At 41.4% G+C, this 20,182-nt stretch overlaps 1 protein-coding gene across 1 annotated transcript in view; it reads left to right on the forward strand.

The window, feature by feature from the left end:
• ctif (CBP80/20-dependent translation initiation factor) overlaps window positions 1-20,182 on the forward strand; it is an 86,419-nt gene that overhangs the window by 12,143 nt on the left and 54,094 nt on the right. The window contains exons 2-6 of the mRNA XM_080742726.1: window positions 11,828-12,018; window positions 14,366-14,437; window positions 15,259-15,387; window positions 16,345-16,418; window positions 18,751-18,855. Coding sequence (XP_080598852.1) covers window positions 11,839-12,018; window positions 14,366-14,437; window positions 15,259-15,387; window positions 16,345-16,418; window positions 18,751-18,855 — 560 coding nt within the window. The 5' untranslated portion in view covers window positions 11,828-11,838. The remainder of the gene's footprint in view (window positions 1-11,827; window positions 12,019-14,365; window positions 14,438-15,258; window positions 15,388-16,344; window positions 16,419-18,750; window positions 18,856-20,182) is intronic.

Below are 20,182 nucleotides of genomic sequence, written 5' to 3' on the forward strand. Positions count from 1 at the left end.
CAGTGGTTCTCCAAGTGGGGTCTGTCTGAGGCACTCCCAGGGGTCCTTGAGGGGCTCTAGGCCAAGGGCCCCCGGGAAAATGTGTTAACCCATTTAGACCTAAGTCCGCCTGGAAAAAAGCCTTAAAAACCTATGGCCGATTGGAAAAATACCCCTAAAACCTGAGATTTTATGGAAAACTTCACAGAGGTGTCAACGTCTACTAAAACATTTATTTCTCACCCTCTGTAGCAGCTAGAAACACAATTTCAAAACTGTTTGATAGCTTACACCTTTGGCTTTCATGGGAAATTATTTGTCATGGTCCAGACCTTTATAATTTTTTAAAAAGAAATCTGCAAACTCAAAAATTGTAATAAATCTTATAAAACGTCTAATAAAAAATACATTTCTCAGCCTAGCTCATAGAAACATAATTAGCAAACATTTGAGACCTTACACCATAGGCCACCACTTTGACAAGAAACAACAAGCACCAAAACTTTCTATTGAATATTTCAATTCTAGTTGTTAGCTCCATATAACGGTAAATCTGGCGAGCGACATTTGTCATTATTATTATATGTGCGTGCGTGTGTGTGTGTGTGCGCCTGTGTATGTGAATGAATGAACCATATCATCATAATAATTTTATAAGTGTTATTACCTCCAGATAGCTGCAAATCTGTTGTTCTGGAGTTTGGGGTTGACTAGCTGTTCGGCTAACGTGTTGGTCTCTGAAACTAGCCGTGTCAAAGTGCGTCCGTGAAAAGTAATCCAGTCCTCATGAAATCCATGAAACACTTCTTCATCATCGTCGTCGTTTTCAAACATATCACGTAACAATAACAATGCCAATTCCAGCGGGTCCGGTTTGCCTTCGCTCAACGCGTCTTCCATTTCGCCGCTATGAGAAGCTTCACTGGGATTCTCCCAGTGCAGCCCCCTCCCAAACAGAAAAAAAAAAAACAGAATGCTTTGCGAACGCGTCAGGCAAGCATACGTCATCGCCTCCTGATGCATTTCATTGGCCACGAGACCAGAAAAGGGTAAAAACTACAGGAAACGCAGGAAACGCATTTTGCGTTCCCGGTCTGAAAGGTAAAACAGCATTCTGCGTTCCCGACCTGAAAGGTAAAAACGCATTTTGCGTTCCCGGTCTACATAATCTAAAACAGTTTAACCACATTGACGCTATTTTATGTTTAGGCAAAGAATAGACGATCTACAAGGTTACAACATGTCATGGTGCGATGCGTTATTGCAAATCCATTTGGAATGAAGTACAACTCAAATCTCTCATTGGTTCCCTGTCACAAAACCTTTTCAGATGGTGGTCTTCGACCAAATCTATTTGGTGGTCCTTGACAATGGCAACGTTTGAGAACCACTGCTCTAGGTGCATGTCATGGTGTAGAGCAGTGGTTCTCAACCTTTTCAGGCCGCGACCCCCAAAATAATCATATTTTAACTTGAGTTAAGAGTTGAGGCAATACATTTTGTATAACACGGTTCTATTGTGAAAATAGGGTTAGGGTTAGGGTGAGAAAAGGATGTTTCACATTAAGTTAATCATCTGCGGACCCCCCAAAATAATTTGGGACCCCGGGGGTCCCGACCCACAGGTTGAGAACCACTGGTGTAGAGAACATGTGGTTCTGTGTGTCCCCTCCTTTTCCGTAGCCTCCCTGAAGGGATTCAGGCCTTAAAAGGAAACAGGAAGGGGGGAGGAGTGCAGGGATGTGGAGGGAAGCTACAGTCTGAAAAGAAAAATCACACCCGTGTGAACTGAGCGGTGGTTTACCCCCCCCCCCCGGGTGTGTGTGTGTGTGTGTGCGTGTGTGTGTGTGTGCCTTCCCTGGCCTGGCCTGAAAACAGCGCCCCTCCCTTAACATGTGTGGTCATAAAATGTACTACACCACAGGCTTGAGGCTACATACAGACAGACCCACCCACATACAAACATACATACCTACACACACGGCCACGCTATGGAGACGGTGTGACCACCGCTCAAAAAAGGAGGGGGGCTTGACTCATGGTCTGGTCAGCCACATGGCTACACAGTACACAGTCATGCTACTTACTACACACTCTCTTACGTGAAATTTCAGTGCAGTGTCCGCTGAAACAAAGGCAGAGAAAGACTTGATGCATTTTCTCTCTCTCTCTCATTGATTTCCCAGAAGCTCACTCGGGTTCCCTTGCTCTTGCAGGTCAGGTGGTGTCAGGCAAGCAAGCAAGCACACTGTCCATCATTTCCTTTGCGTCATATAGCCTAGGACCCTAGGTACTTACAGTATGACCTACACCCTGCTGCTGTGTACCCAGCAGGGTGTGTGTGTGTGTGTGTGTGTGTGTGTGTGTGTGTGTGTGTGTGTGTGTGTGTGTGTGTGTGTGTGTGTGTGTGTGTGTGTGTGTGTGTGTGTGTGTGTGTGTGTGTGTGTGTGTGTGTGTGTGTGTGTGTGTGTGTGTGTGTGTGTGTGTGTGTGTGTGTGTGTGTGTGTGTGTGTGTGTGTGCGAGCGACGTGGCGAGTATGCGATTGTGAGTGTATGTTGGAATTGGAAATGTTGCAGTTACAAAGTTACTTTCCATCCCTGATATACTGTGCACAGTGCATAACCCAAACTCTGCACATACTTTGGGTGCTCAACTGCTCATACCCACACGGACGCGTATGGACTAGTATATTTTATTTGCATTGCATTTCATACATACTTAGAGGAGCTTTTTGCCTGCAGTTTCCAAGCATACAGCGGCTTGTCATTGAGTCTTTGGTGCTGCTCACCAAGCATTCTTTGACTCACTGATGTCATAGAATGTTGTATAATGTCCACTTGAGCTACAGTACAGTATCACATGGTGAAGGCAACAAATGACTTCACTTTGTCTTTCAGTTGACTGTAATCATCTAAAACACAGAAAAGATCTTCATGAATTCATGGCTCCAAGTGTTGTGTAATTGATATAGACATTAATAAATGACTGTATATTTTTTGGGGTGCACCACTCCTGCTGCACACATACAGTAGATGATATGGATATAAACATTTTGTTCGATATTATTAATATTAATACATTTCCATATTGTTTTTCCTCATTTCACATCATAGGCTGTATTGGTTTCCCTTTGGTCCCAGTAGTTTGACACCCGGCCCGGGGTTAGGGTGTACAGCGGTGGTTCTCAACCTGTGGGTCGGGACCGATTAACTTAATGTGAAAGAAACATTGTTTTCTCACTCAACAGTAAACAAACCTACTTTTTTATACCTCTAAAATGACGAATTAATTAAACATTGGCCAACTTGTCAAATATTAGAGGCAGAAATTGTGAAAATAATATGATCTACATGCTCACAACGGCTCGCGTTGCAAGGCGTTGTGAGGTTCTATTTTCACAATAGAACCGTGTTATACGAAATGTAATGCCTCAACTCTTAGTGCTCGTCAGGGTGGGGGGGGGGGGGGGGTCCCCAGTTCAAATATGATTATTTTGGGGGTCACGGCCTGAAAAGGTAGCTTTAGTCCGACTCCTTTGTTATTTCTGTTGTGGTTGTTTACAGCTACAAGAATGGATGGATACTTTTATAGACTTGCTTTTACAACCAGATCACTATCTTGTTTTTTCTATGCTTATCGTTTTATGCTTTTTGATTGTTTCTGGCATACCTTTTTATCCTTTTAAGATCTTTTATTCTCACAATCTTATTTTAGTTTTTATCCTTGATGCTGTGCGAAGCCATTTTTATTATGCGTGAAACTAAGCTAAAAATAGAGGGGCGTTAAATTTAGTCCCATCTCCAACATAACAGGTCATGCCTGTTAATTGCAACTGAGGTTGTGTTTATTTGCACGTGTTAATCATGTCATTTAGGTTGACCGTAGATGTCCGAACCTTGGGAATTACTGATTTGTCCAGGTCAGTGAGTTGACCGATATTATGAAAGTATCAGATGGGTGCTGAAGCGCGCGCGCACACACACACACACACACACACACACACACACACACACACACACACACACACACACACACACACACACACACACACACACACACACACACACACACACACACACACACACACACACAGGCAGTCAGACTGAGAAATAGGATCACAGTTGAGTTTGTGAAATGGTCAATAGTTATGGTCAATAGTTATTGGCATCAGTTTTCCCTCCGGCAGTTATAGTCTATCAATGTAAAGGTCACTTGTAGCCAGGACATATGCATCACATAGTGCTTTATTATTGTTTACTTAGGCTAATCTTGCTTTTGTTGGATTACAGAGTGAAAACCTATTTAGTAATAATGTTGGGCTTGATAACAGAGTCGCTACTTAGTACTCAGCAAGGCTATGTGAAGAACAGTGTTGATTTTGATAGTCTTTTGAGTAAAAGTCCATTCAGTTTTAGTCATTTAGTTGACTAAAATGTATTTTGGCGTGCCATGATGGCGTTGAAATGCCTGATTTATACTCAGCTGTATCAACGTATTTTCGTAACCTGCACACAGCCATGCATAAAATGACATGTCTTAGTTCTACTGGATCTCTTCTCCACTAGTTTTTATTTGTTGACACAATTGTCAACATATTTAGTCATAGTTTTAGTCATCATAGTTTTGTTTTTATTTAGTTTTGTCTGTGAAAAAAGGTAGTCGACCAACATTTTTCGTCATAGTTTTAGTCAACGAAATGAACACTGATAAAGAAGGAAGGGAAACAATCTACACCCAAGGCGCTGATTGATGTACTGGTCTGGAGTAGGGATGGTCATGGGACGATAAGCGTTTATCATGATAAAAAATAGGGATGAAAATCGGAATCTGCCAATATCAAAAATCAGCAGGTATGATATCAAACCGGCCGAATAGGTGACCGGCAGCCGGCAGGTCACTGATATAAATACCGGTTTTATGCCAATTGTGTCTATGGCACAGTTGGCACTGCACAGCATGATGCTCTGGTCCTGTGACTAAAGTAGCAGCAAGTAGCAGCCAGTCGACTTAGTGGCAGCCTACTGAATACAGATGATGCTGATTACCTTTGCAATGTAATTATATATTCCATAATCCTGTGTCAATGTCGTCTCAAAAAAAAAAAAGAAAAAAAGCATGCGTCACCTGCTTTCCTCCTGCCTAGTCCAGACGGTCATATTAGACTGGATATTGTCTGTGATTTTGGATATTGTACTATTGTGATTGATTTGGCATTAGTGTTCTTCTAGCTTATTTGTACTCAAATTGAAGTATGTCTTGTAGGCCTACTTGGCCTGAAAAAAAGGGTATTGGAGCAACCCTATTTTCTAGTTCTTAGCTAAAGAAATCGGTATCGGTTTTGGCAGGTCAGACCTTCATAAAACCGGTGGATCGGTATCGGCCAAGAATTTCAAATCGGTCCATCTCTAATAAAAAACACTCACGATAATCATATCGTGGAGATTGAAATTATCGTGAAATCGTCCTCCGTCTACAAGCTCACAACGCGTCGCGTTTTGTGAGCTCGTAGATCTGCTATTTTTGGCAAATTTTTCGTCCCAGGATAATGGATGTTGGGGATATTTTGATTGTCGAGATAATATTGTTAATCTGTTTATTTGTCACAATAATCGTGATATGAAATGTTAATATCGTCCCATCCCTCGTCTAGTGGCACACTGGAGCCACAATTCATTGATGCACTGGTCTGGAGCCACAATTGTCTTTCAAGTCATTGAGAGCCGGCTGGACCAGCTTATGAACAAACAATATGTTTTAATGATTGAAGCCTTTGCCAGCTGATAGGTTCAGGGAAATAACACTCATCATCATCACATGTTCTCTGTTCTCTTGTTTTTCCGATGGGCACGACTGCACGTTTATATAATTTTGCCTAGGCTTGCCCACCTGTGCCTGGCAGGTAAATAAAACCTTCCGGCAGGTGAAGTTTGCTTTCCGGTTGCCCGACCGGGCAAGTGCTCATTTGAGAGCGAACCCAAACGTCTATAAGCACAACACAAGACATCGGTCTAAACACCTGATCAGCACTTCTTTTGGTCTGTGGAAAGTAAAATAACGGCACTGTTTACCTATAATGTGCTGTTTTTACTGTTGCTACACTTAAAAATATAAAATTGTGAAGTGTGAAAACCATAAACAAATTCAATCATAGCTATGTAGGTATTTGATATTTGGATTTGGAGGTATTGAGGTATGACATTTCTTATCGCACAGCTCAAGAAAGAAATGGAGTGTTAAATGGAGTCGTAATTAAAATCTTACTTATCATTTTATAATGGATGATTTACTTTTCGGGCAAGTGGGCATGACCTTTGGGCATGTAGAACATGACCCGTACTTGCCCCGATGGGCAAGTGCCTCTGAGACCTTGGTGTCAACTGTCAACCCCTGTATTTAAAGAGCTCAGAATATGTTTCTGACTGGTTAAGTGTGGGCTGTCATCGCGAGAATTGGTCAACAGGCTGTCACTGACTGATACTCTTGCAATGACAGTCCATTCTTACTGCATAGTCAGAAAGTTATTTTTATAAATCTAAATAAAAAATGATATATTGTAGTGTCCACAAAAAAACAAGACATCGGAAATCAGTGTGTGTTATTGTCTTTTATTTTCCTGAACCGATGATTTTACAAAGGTTGCAATTATTCAAAGACAATTGTTTTTTCATCCGCTTGTCCACACATCTCTCATGGACTTAAATGCATTCCGTCAAAAAAATAAGCTCCAGTTTACCTTCCAGGGCGAAATATCATTCTGCAAGGTGATATTGCCGGACCAAAAAAAAATCTTATACAGTACAGTACATGCCCTTAAATTCATTTCATTGCCTTGGTGTTCAGTCAGGCCAGTATATTACATTTTCATATTCAAGTCATTGTGTCAGTTAGAGCTGAATACACAATTAATAGTACAGGTAATATTTCTGTATGACAAGATTCAATATAATATCAGGGTTCCCACGGTTATGAAATTAGAAAAACTGTGAAAGGCTTGGAATTTATCAAGTTTTGGGAAATTGTTTGAATATTGTCTTTCGGGTGCAAACCTCATATGTCCAAAACTGTTACTTTCCATTCAAATTCAAATGTTGCAAAAGTGTAGCAGATGTGTTTCGAGCTTGTAGATCTGCTACTTTTGATGCTTACGCTGTAGTCTAGTCAAGTAGGCCAGTAGGGGGTTAATTTAGTTAAAATACAGAGATAAGAGGTTTCTGCCCGACAGCAATGAAATACATTGTTTTTGTCCAACATTACATGGTAAAAGGCAGTGCTACGTTATATGTTGTTAGCTTGTAGATCTGTTCTTTTTGTCATGTGACTCTGGGCATTGATAGCACACTGTTAAGTCTCATTATTGCACCATAATGATTGCTATAGGCCTGGAAATGGGCTAAAATACTTAGGAAAAGTTTTGAAAATTCATTGTTAAAAATGTGTGGGAACTCTGTAATATGTACAATGCTAAGTCAGTGACGTACTGTAGGCCTAGTTAAGCAGTGGATATGAGAGGTACGATATGCTAAATTATCGTTTATCGTTATAAAAAAACACTCATAATCGTATCATGGTGATTTAATTTATGGTGAAATCGTCCTCCGTCATGCACTGGGATCAATTCTTCTTTTATTTGCCGAGCTGCATATCCGTTAAACCCTCTATTGGTAAAACCTACTTATAATATACATACTTTTTCACTCTCTACCAAATCTCTTTGACAAAAGAAATAGCCGATCTACAAGCTCACAACACGTCACAGTTGCGACGTGTTGTGAGCTTGTAGATCTGCTATTTTTTGGCAAATGTTACGCTCCCGGATAATGGATGTTGGGGATATTTTGATTATTGCGATAATATCGTACATTTCTTTGGTCACAATATAAAATAATCGTGATATGACATTTTCATATCGTCCCATCCCTAATGAGAGGAAATGCTGTTTTACTGAATCCCCACCAGTCACCACAGTGCTTTGAAGGCCTTTGCTCACAGGATCTGATTTTGACATTAGGCTGCACTGTACTGCAGCCAGAGTGCTGAACATAATCACAACCATGCTGACATCAATTACAACAGCACCACATCCACTGCTGCTGGCTTTTTGAAGATCCGTCCCGTGCTGTTCTACTGTATCAGCACTCATTGGAAAGGAACGCCTCTTCTCTTATCCAGTCAAATTATTTGACCGTTACTAACTGCTGTAACATCTCCTTTGCACTGTGTACAATGATGGAAATGATTTGATTTAAAGTATACATATTTTTATTGTATCTGCTTTGGCAGAGAGATACTGTAAGTGAGTGAGAGGGACTGTAGCTGGAACAGCAGGCTGGCAGACTTCGTTTGGGTTGTAACTCTCAATTATGTTCTTAGCGATTATTCTATTGATATTCTATTCAACAATCAAGAAGCATTTTTTTGCCATACAGTATATCAACCAATCAATGCAAAATATGTCTTATTGATGTTTTATGAGCGACTATTGATTTGTATGATTAACCACTTAAAGGAGTAGTTCACCCCCAAAATGACTTTTTTCTATTGATTAGTCATGCCATGGAGACTTGAGTTCAACGATATTTTGGGGTTTTTGTCGCATTCCTAAGACAAAATTTCATTCGAGTAAATTTACCCCTATTGATTCCGGATGGGGACCCGAATGGATTTGGGTCCCTATCCGGAACGAATGGGGGTACATTACGTACAGTACGTTATCACATTTTTGTCTTAGGAATGCAACAAAAGACTAAAAATATTATTGAACTCAAGTCTCCATGGCACGGTGGTGCAGTGGTTAGCACTTCGCCTCACAGTTAGAAGGTCCTGGGTTCGATTCCCGCTGGGGGAAGCTGGGGGCGTGTTCTTCCACCCGCGTCATCAGCACCCACACCCTAGGTGGGGTTGGCGATAGGGCCTCTCTGTGGTGAGTTTGCATGTTCTCCCCGTGTCTCCTTGGGCATAGGCCCTCACACAAAAACATGCAGTAGTCCTGGTTTCTATACTACCTCCCCCTAGCCAGCCGGGTGCTCCCCAATGTCCCCTGGCGCGGCAGGGGGAGAGCGGAAACCAGGACTACAGGTTAGGTAGTCACCGGGTGAGAAAAATGGGTTGCAAAAAAACGTGGGATAAAAAACATAAACAAAAACAAAAAAACACACCTGACAAAAAATAGCAGATCTACAAGCTCACAAGGCGTCATTGTAGATTGGCTATTTCTTTGGCTATTTTTGGTGAACCTTCCCCCCAGAATAGGGATGCTGGGGTTTAAGTGTTTAAATAAAGTTAAGTATAAAGTTGTTTTAAGTCAGTTCTGATGGAAACTATTTATGATATAAGATTCTAAAAATGAACAGTGTAATTCAGGGGTGCTGTGTTTGAAAAGGTTATTTACAGGGTTGCCCTGAGTCAAAAAGGATTGAAAACCCCTGGTCTAGAGTCTCAGAAAGTCTGTACTAGAAAGACCTACTTTAGAATGACTTGTTTGTGAAAATGTCAATCCTCATACCACTGTTGTATATTTGTTGTTTGTACAAAAGAAGCTGCTACTCTTATTATTGTACCACTTCATTGCCTTAAATGCTTCACTTGAAAATCAAATAAACAAAGTAAAAAAAAAAAAAAAAGAATGACTTGTTTGTGAACTTCAAACTTGTGACTGTTTTGAATTGATACGTGCATGTTCACAGAACGAGAAATTACCGTTACAGGGCTAATGGTAAAAAGAATGGTGTGTGCGTGTGATTACAGTTTTGTAGACAGTATGTCTGTGTGTATAAATACAATTGACTTGACTAAAAAAAACAAGAGCAAAGCAAGAGAGGACAATCTAGCTGGTGATTTATGCAGAGGTTGATGCAGTCAGCGGATTGGCCGGTGCCAGAAACCGTGTCGGGACAAGACTTAGTGCATGAGGGGAAGTAGCAAATGACTGGGTGAATGATGGCATGCATGGAAAACTATGGTGATTGATGGACAGAGAGGCGGAGGCAGGGGGAAACCCAATGCGAATGTATGCCAATAAATAACTTAACACAATTAGTAGACGTTCAGGTTATTTTTAAACAGGCCTAATCAAAGTACTTACTGTGATACAGCACCTTTTCATTGTCATCAATGACCTCAGAATAGGCAAGTGGCCTAAAGCAAAACAAAGACACACACACGACTGCCTGAAAACAGACGGAAGCTCGCAACGCGTCGTGATGTCACACGCTGTGAGCTTGTAGATGCGTCCACGGCCCGTCGGCCCACCCATCTGACCAGTAATTGGGCTGCCGTGTGCATTTTCACAGGATTTTAAGAGATGAATGATCAGCGAATCGATTGTGTTTGTATCAATGGAGTATACTTCAAGTTGCTATGTATCGGTACTAGGAATAGGGCTTGTACATTTTTACTGATAATGAGCACCTTATCGAGCCGTGCTTTTATCGAGCCCACTATTAAGCGTTTTCTAATATTTTGTGGAAAGATGTGAGACGACAAATTCTGAACAGAACTGGAGTCTTTTATTATTGGCCAGTTTTTTGTTACTGTGAGTTTGTGGTTGACCACCATCTATGAAGATGACAATTAACAAAAGTGAAAAATATTTTGCCTATAATTGAAACAACCATTCATTAACCATTCATTTATTTGACGACGGCTAGCCAGATTGCTACTGTACTAACTAAAGTTGTAGAGGAGTAAAAGTATAATATTTGACCTAAGATGTAGTGGAGTAGTAAAGTAAGTAAAAGTGTTGGAAATTGGATATACTCAAGAAAGTTACTTAAGTATAGTAAATGTACTTAGTTACTCTCCACCACTGGCTATAAAACCCCAGCGCTCAGTAGTAGGTCCCATATATCCTACTACGCTCTCTCCACGGTTAAATCCTCTTTGCATGGCTGGTGATCAAGCATTGATGTAAAGGAGCTTAGCAGCAACAGGCAGTGGGTCATGTGATCACAGAGGATGGGTGCTGTGGGGAGAGGTGGCAGAACCATGAAAGGAGTGTGTGGATTCATGAGGTGTCCTCCAGGAAATGTGGATGAAAATGAACGGTTAATTATCAGTTTTAATTCGTTTGGAACGGCAGAATAGCAGTGAGGTGCAAGACAGAACTGGTTGAAATAGATGGTTCTTCTTCTTAGGCTGTTCTAGAGTTCATGCTGCTAGTGTGACCCAGTGACTTTACAGTCACCTAAGTGAGATGTAAACAACTCACTGCTTCCCCTGCTGGTGGGTTGTGGATACACAGCCTAAGCCTATCTTACTGGTCATGATATTGCTGGTTAAAGGTTTTTGTTAAAAAGTTAAAGCTCTATAGTCCACTCAGGATATAAATTTTGTCCAACCAGGAGTTTCTCTTAAAGAGCTTGAGACACAGGGAGATTACTGTTGGAACATAGAGCTAATTAACTCTTATTTTGAATTAAAAACAATTTCACTTTCACCCCCCCCCCCTTTAGGGTGTGTTGCTGTAATGTTTACCCGAGAATTTATTTTAAAATGTGAAAAATATGGAGCAATGTTGAAATTGATATAGATGTAATAGGTTTTATTACATATTTTATTACAGCCAAGAAGGATTAAATATATTTTTTTTTAATACAGACCGAAACTTGAGGGTGCAGTAAGTGCCTATTTCCTGTTTCTTAAAGAAATGGGGAGATGCTTGTTATTGAACGAACACTCTATTACTATCTTAGAGATGTAACCTTTTCACCAACAAAATAACAAATGTTTTAAGCAAAGACCTGGAAAGCATCTTTGTCACTTTAGATTTTTAACCACTTTAACCATTATTTTATACTTAAGCCAGCTGGGTTTTCAGCTCACTAACGTATTCTGTCATCATCCTCACAGGACTGGTTGCCATGGAGAACTCGTCTGTGGCGTCTGCGTCGTCCGAGGCGGGCAGCTCGCGCTCCCAGGAGATCGAGGAGCTGGAGCGCTTCATCGACAGCTACGTGCTGGAGTACCAGGTGCAAGGCCTGCTGGGAGACAAGGCCGATGGAGAGCTGGACAATGAGGACAACGGCAGCAAGATGCCACAGGTCAGCAACGATGCTTTACTATTGTTTAGTTCCCTTCCACAGGTCAGCAACGATGCTTTACTATTGTTTAGTTCCCTTCCACAGGTCTGCACTGATGCTTTACTATTGTTTAGTTCCCTTCCACAGGTCAGCAATGATGCTTTACTGTTGTTGTAGTTCCCTTCCACAGGTCAGCACTGATGCTTTACTGTTGTTGTAGTTCCCTTCCACAGGTCAGCACTGATGCTTTACTGTTGTTGTAGTTCCCTTCCACAGGTCAGCAATGATGCTTTACTGTTGTTGTAGTTCCCTTCCACAGGTCAGCAATGATGCTTTACTGTTGTTGTAGTTCCCTTCCACAGGTCTGCAATGATGCTTTACTGTTGTTGTAGTTCCCTTCCACAGGTCTGCAATGATGCTTTACTATTGTTTAGTTCCCTTCCACAGGTCTGCAATGATGCTTTACTGTTGTTGTAGTTCCCTTCCACAGGTCTGCAATGATGCTTTACTGTTGTTGTAGTTCCCTTCCACAGGTCAGCACTGATGCTTTACTGTTGTTGTAGTTCCCTTCCACAGGTCAGCAATGATGCTTTACTGTTGTTGTAGTTCCCTTCCACAGGTCAGCAATGATGCTTTACTGTTGTTGTAGTTCCCTTCCACAGGTCAGCAATGATGCTTTACTGTTGTTGTAGTTCCCTTCCACAGGTCAGCAATCATGCTTTACTGTTGTTGTAGTTCCCTTCCACAGGTCAGCACTGATGCTTTACTGTTGTTGTAGTTCCCTTCCACAGGTCTGCAATGATGCTTTACTGTTGTTGTAGTTCCCTTCCACATAGTAGCCTGGGCGTTTAATTAGCTAAATCGATTTAACCCCAGTCGGGCATGGGCGATACTTATTTGCGTCCATTTGAATGGCGGTCGATACACAAAACGTTGTTAGGTACTTGGTGCCCGGCGTCTATTTGCCCCCGGGCTACTATTGGAAATATACTGTAGTTGTATACAGTCTTTTGAAATAAATGTAGTTTTAGTCATAGTCGACTAAATATCATACGACTTTAGTTGACTAAATCTACAGTTGATTTTGTAGACACAAATGTATGTTGGCGGGTCTTGATGGCGTCGTAATGGCTTGGTTGCAGGCTGAAAATAGCTGATCTACTGTTTTCAGAGCGCAACAACCAAGCATTGCACAATATCATATTTGTTATTAGTAATTTCCATATAACAATTTCATTTTACTGTTTATTGTAATGTCTTTTTCAGTACTTGCTTTTGTCTTTGTGTGTTTTACAATGTTAAAGCAGCTATGCTGCCAAAAATTTGGGGGTTCCACACATAGTGTGTTAGTGTGACTAAGCTACGGTAACAGAAACTCAATAAACAAATATAAATAAAAATAAAGCACCTGATATTGTTTAGATATAGAGTGTAAATAACGGACATCCCTTACCCGTTGCCCTACCTTTTTAAATAAAAGGTTATATATATATACGCTATGCACACAGGGCAACTGTAAGTGGGTTAGTTTACCCCTTGGGGTTACAGTGCCAGCTGTTTATAGCTCAGAGGAAAACACAATGCTGCTGTAGTCACAGGAGAGAGAGGTGGGGTTAATGTCTGGTTTTAACAGTTTATCTCAAACATGTTCATGCCGAGGACCCTCAGATTGATGTGTATCTGGAAAGTAGGGACCCCCATAAAAGAATATTGGTGTTTTTAAATTATATCTTTCCGGAAATGGCCAATATACAACGCATCGCAGCGTGTTGTGAGCGTTGCAGATGGGCTATTTTCGTATAAGGATAAAATAGGGTTAAACTGGTTAAATCGTTCCTCATTTTGTTGGGGGAAACCCCTGGAACTCTCTCAAGGACCTGTGGGAGGGTCCCCAGACCATACTTAAGAGAACCACCACCACGGAAAAGAATGTGAAAGATTTGGAATCTTTTTGAAACATTTCAACAACACACATAATATTGTATGGGGGTCCCTGGCAAAAAAAAACTATTTCAGATGTGGGGGGTCAGCAGCCAAATACATACAATTTGGGGGTCCTTGACATTGAAAAAGTTTAAGAATGCCTGGTTTATAGCCTGGTAAACCACCCAGTCGAGGAATTCAAATTAATTCTTATTCAGCAGCCTGAGTGGGAGGCTACCTGGTTTATACTGTCCATCCACATTCACAAAAGACATTTAGTTCATAATCCTCATCATTGTAACCTGTCTCTCTCTCTATCTATCTCTATCTCTATCTCTATCTCTATCTCTATATCTATCTCTCTCTCTCTCTCTCTCTCTCTCTCTCTCTCTCTCTCTCTCTCTCTCTCTCTCTCTCTCTCTCTCTCTCTCTCTCTCTCTCTCAGTGGACAGACGAGTGCAATGACAGAAAGGATGGCAGTTGGTCGTCATCGTGGGGACGTGGCTCATCCAAACCGGTACATAACTGTGTGTGTTTCTATGTATGCTTACTGTACCAAGACGCCCTAAGGGCGAGAAGTGACCTCGCCCTTACATGGGCGGCCGTTTCTTTGTCTTTTAAAGACTATTAATGGGATCAACTTTGACCAAAAATATGCACAGACCTGTTTGGTTGTTTAAGTTGGACAAAATGTGTCCATATTTTCCCAAATATGGAGATGACTGACGTCTGACATCATATATGTTTGATGTCATAGACCACATGAGTCTGACACAATATGTCCATATATGGGCATTCCCAGATATGGGCTTAATATTGATGACATCAGGGATCTCCATATATGGGCATAAAAGGGACAAAGACGGAATTAACTTGTAAGTGTGAATTGCATCGCGGTTGGTTGTTTAAGTTGTTTAAAATGTGGCCATATTTTCTCAAATATGGATGAGCTGAGATGAGGTGTTAATATTGATGACATCAGGGATCTCCATATTTGGGCATAAAAGGGACATGGGCGTAATGAATTTGCAGCATCATTGCGATGTCAGAACAGGTCAGCTATATTGTGATGTCAGAAGAGTGACAAACAGACATGAGCCGGAGGCTTTCATACTAAGTAGCGACCTACGGTCGAAATAAACATGGGGTAGGAGAAATAACAGAATCACCACCAGCTCCTCATCGTCTTCATCGTAAAGTTTTCATGGTCGTGACAGGCCTGTTTGTTGACATTCTTTCTCCCTGGCTCCCTTTTAGGGCGAATGGGGAAAACCGGCAGTAATGAAAGTCTTGTTGTTTTTACTCATTGACATTCCTCGTCCTCTTCTCTCCCTCCAGGATGAATGGGAGCATAGCAGTAATGAGAGTACAGGCTCCAGACCCAGCTCAGGGTCTAGACCAGGCTCCGGGTCGCGCTCCGGCAGCAGGGGCCGAAACAACCAGTTCAAGGGCCCCACCAAAGTACAGGTAAATATCATTTACCATACACCCATCTTTGTACACGTTGTACGGAGAAAGAGGCTAGAGCCAATATATATATAACTAGAACTGCACTCTGTCGAGGTGCCAACTTGCAGCCATGAGGTGTGCTCACCACTGGCGATGCCAGTGACATCATCACTGGCATCCCCAGGAATGCTGGGCCCTCATTGGCTGTTAATGATGACGTTGCCAGAAATGCTGCATCCCTGATTGGGCTACAGGCTTAAACATACACAGCTACCTACCTACCTACCTACATAGACAGCCAAACACAGTACTTGCGCGCTCTGCTGGCGCAATTAAATATACGTACTGTAGATCATTTAGACTGTTTTGATGACTAGACAATGTGCAATTACAACACCAGAGTCCACTCCACTAATCCAGTAATTTGGCTCAAACAAAGGGTTAAATTCGTTCTCCTGCTATGCCACACAAATGTGGAATGCCCTAATAACGGTCTTAAAGGAGTGTAAATCCCTACTCTCCTTTAAAACCGCTCTGAAAGAACTCTTAGCTTACAGGTGGCTGCAACTCAAAACTGGCCCCTGTAAAAAGTCAACCCATACATATTTTAACTTTTTCATTTCTGATTTCTGTTATATGATGTTTTGCATAGTATTGTTGTATATTTGTCTGTCATTCAATGTCTTAATGAAATGAGTACAAAGGACCCCAATGGAAACAAGCCGTAGTGCTTTCTTGGGTTTAAATCCTATTTATTACATCTTATTAGTAGAGATATGAGGTTTTTGTACTGTATCTTGTGCTTTTCCAGTTCAAACTACTAACGAAGTATTCAATCAATCAAAGCAACTTGACTCAAATAGGGACAGACGGATCATACAGTGCATACACTGCACAAGGCTTTGTATTGTAGATCTAGCTCACATGAAGCTTGTGCATTATGTACTTATCGTATCCCATTCCATTGTTTTCTAGAACGGTAATCGAGATGCTTCACTTGACATCCTTGGGACAGACATCTGGGCTGCCAACACCATGGACTCACACGGGTAGGTATCTGTCTGTCGGTCTGTCTGTCTGTCTGTCTGTCTGTCTACACCTAGTCTCTTACAATTAAACCAATCAGTGTCATATTTCTTATGTATGCTGACTAGGGATGGGACAATCGTTTTAGTTTATCGTGATTTTAAAAAACAATAATCGTATGGCAGAGATAATAAAAAAAATACAGTGAAATTGTCCTCCACTAGGATGAATTCGCTTTTGTTGAGCTGCAAATTCAGTACGATTTAAAGCCTCTATATACGATAAAACAAAATATTGTAAACATTTCACTTCCGACAAATGGATTCGCCAAAAATACTGTAGATCTGCAAGCCCACAACAATGCATTATGAGCTTGTAGATTGGCTATTTTTGGCAAATGTTCCCCCAAAATATGGCTGCTGGGGGTTCACATGGTTAACAAAAGTGTAATTTTAATATAGTTTGATTATCGTAATAAAAAAATAAAGAAAGAATTTACACAATGATATATATATATATGATATATATATGATATGATATGATATGATATAGTACTTTATTGTCAGTTCACACTGAAATTTGTCTTACGACACAGCAGTCATGTATTCAAAACATATATACAAACATTTGTAACACATCAAGGCATACGTGACACGCTGAGTCGCGGTGCAGCCCCTGTACCAGCGCACCAATAATCGTAACCTGTAATTTTCATATGCTTACAGTATGGTATTATGGTTATGGACCTCAATTCTCAAATATCTTTCACATTGTTTTGACAACTGACCTTTTATTTTGGTCCATGCTGCTCATTCAACTCAGCAAGTCATGATGAGTCAGACTTTGACAGATCATAGTGCTGATGATGATTGGCAATGTTTGCGCCAACATAAACATAAACACAGTGCCATCTTGAAAGCAGTTGGTGAATGTGCATGATGGATTTGAATAATATATTCTGGAGTTTGTGATGTTGTGACACCCTGGGATGAAGGCGGTAGACGATGTATGCCACGTGGGTAGGAATCTATCTTCATATTATTATTATTAGTGTTGTAGTATATATTATTAGGACAATCCTCCTGGTGGAGACTTGCACTCTACTGAGCACACCTTTCTAGTTGTGTTTTTAAATAAAGCGTATTGACTTACATTCTCTCCTGATGCACGCGTGGCTCCAGCATAACTCAATAGGTGGCTTTTTAAAATGGCATGGTGGAACAGTGAGTCAGTGACTGGAGGCTGAGACCGGTTGCCATGGCAACTGCTGCACGGCAACATCGCCTCCCCTTTACTGTAGTTCCGGCCACGGTGGCGCAGACACACATGATGGTCTGGATGATGCAAGCTCCAATGTCAGTCACTGAGTCACTGATGAATTGATTTCATTCCAAGAACCTCCCATGATTTGTGCACTCTCAAGAGTTACAGACCTACTGTAAGGGTCCATTTGGAACCCCCTTAACCTGCTCGCTGTGAGCTTGTAAATCTGCTATTTTTCAATAGTTAAAGCATAAAATAATTATAATAAGCAATAATGCGTACCTGGTATAAATATGGCTTAAGGAACCCTAAATCAGCCCAGTGGTCTTGTGTCACTCAGCATCAAGGGTTGGATTGGGGACAAGTCCCTGCGACATACTAACTAGCGCAATGCGTTGTGAGCTTGTAGATACTTTTATACTTCTCCATTCCGTGGTGTGTTACCAATGGGATTGCTCGGACATAATAATATGCCATTTCCCTCAACAAATGCTGTCTCTTGCGATATGCATACCGCGCATAGTGATACCTCGATGAAGGTAACCTTTCGATATATTGTGCAGCCTTACCGGTATGCACTGTTATCAGCCTGATATCTTAAGCCAGTGTCATTGTGTGATCCTAGATTACTCTATTCATTTGATGCATTACAGTACCTTGTTTGTGAACCCCCTTAAACCCATTTAGGCCTAGAATTATTCAATGCTTTAACTATTGAAAAATAGTAGATATACAAGCTCACAGCGCGGCACCGAGTGCCGCGCTGCGAGCTTGCAGATCTGCTATTTTTGAAAAGTCATGAAAATGTGTGCAAATGTTTGAATATATGTATTTTTTAAGTGAACATTTGTAACTCAAATTTTGCTTCTGGGGGGTCCCTGGAACTAAATATTTTGAGATGGGGGGGGGGGGGGGGTCTGTGGCCAAATACATATCATGTGTCATTGTGTGATCCTAGATTACTCCATTCATTTGATGCATTACAGTACCTTGTGTTGTCCTTGCTTACTGTAAATCGCTCTGGATTACAGGCATCTGCTAAATGCCTGAAATAAATAGTAAGTGTACAGTGTGTGTGGCCTTGTGTTCCAGGGGTGCAGGGTGGGACGTGCAGCCCGAGAAGCTGGACTTCAGCCAGTTCCACAGGAAGCACTACAAAGCCACCGCCAAACACCTGCCACACATCACCCAGGAGGGGTAAGGCCTGTCCCACACACACACACACACACACACACACACACACACACACACACACACACACACACACACACACACACACACACACACGGACACACACACACACACGCACTTACACGCACGTACACACACACACACACACACACACACACACACACACACGGACACACACACACACACACACACACAAGCTGCCCCCACCCCACACACACACGAGCTGCCCCCACCCCACACACACACACTAGGGATGGGACCATAAGCGATATTATCGTTTATTGTGATAAAAAAACACTCACGATAATCGTATCGTGGATATTTAATTTATCGTGATATCGTCCTCCGTCATGCACTGGGATCAATTCACTTTTTATTTGCCGAGCTGCATATCCGGTACCACTTAAACCCTCTATTGGTAAAATGTACTTATAATATACTTTTATACTGTCTTTTTTTCACACTCTTACAAATCTCTATGCCAAAAAATAGCCGATCTACAAGCTCACAACGCGTCACGCTGCGATGCGTTGTTGATCTGCTATTTTTTGGCAAATGTTCCGCCCCAGGATATTGGATGTTGGGGATGTTTTGATTATATGCGGTAATATCGTAATCGATTTCTTTGGTCACAATAATCGCCATATGATATCTCTGTGAGAGAAATGGGCAACCTGGGTCTATGAAGACATGCCCAAAAGAAGCGACTATATACTGTAGGCCACATGAGCACTTTAAACCAATATACATCGGTTGTTTGAAAATGGGAGATCTGCAAGCTCACAACGCGCCGCATGTTGACGCATTTCTGAGCTTGCAGTTTGGCTATTTTTTTAAAACATTCTAGCAACACAAATCTGTTGCGGAGGCTGCCTGGCACAAAATATTTTCAGATGTGGCGTTGGGGACAGATACATATTAATTTGTATATCTGCCATTTTCTCTACTTTTGTCTGACACTCATATGGTTAAGTAGGGCATAAATGTGGGAACAAACATACAGAGCTGAAATACAGAGAATACCGAGTTTTTCTGCCCAATACAAGAACATAGAACATGGGCCTTAATGGTGAATATGACCATCCAGAGACATAATTACAGTATATGTGCGATTAAACTCTAAGTAAGTACATGTACGTCTATTAACCACATCAACCTGTGTGTCCCAGGTGCAGATGGCCTAGTTAATAACACATTGTCTGTCTGTCTGGTATTAATTAATTCAGTAGCCTCTGCCATGGTTTTCAGTGATTTTACCTTATTCTTTTGACAGTCTCACTGACATGCCCAAAATAGGGAGGTTAAGTCGAAAGTGATTTAAAATAAGAAGTGA

This window comes from Nannobrachium achirus (genome assembly GCF_963921795.1).
Source record: "Nannobrachium achirus genome assembly, chromosome: 15".
Taxonomy (NCBI): domain Eukaryota; kingdom Metazoa; phylum Chordata; class Actinopteri; order Myctophiformes; family Myctophidae; genus Nannobrachium; species Nannobrachium achirus.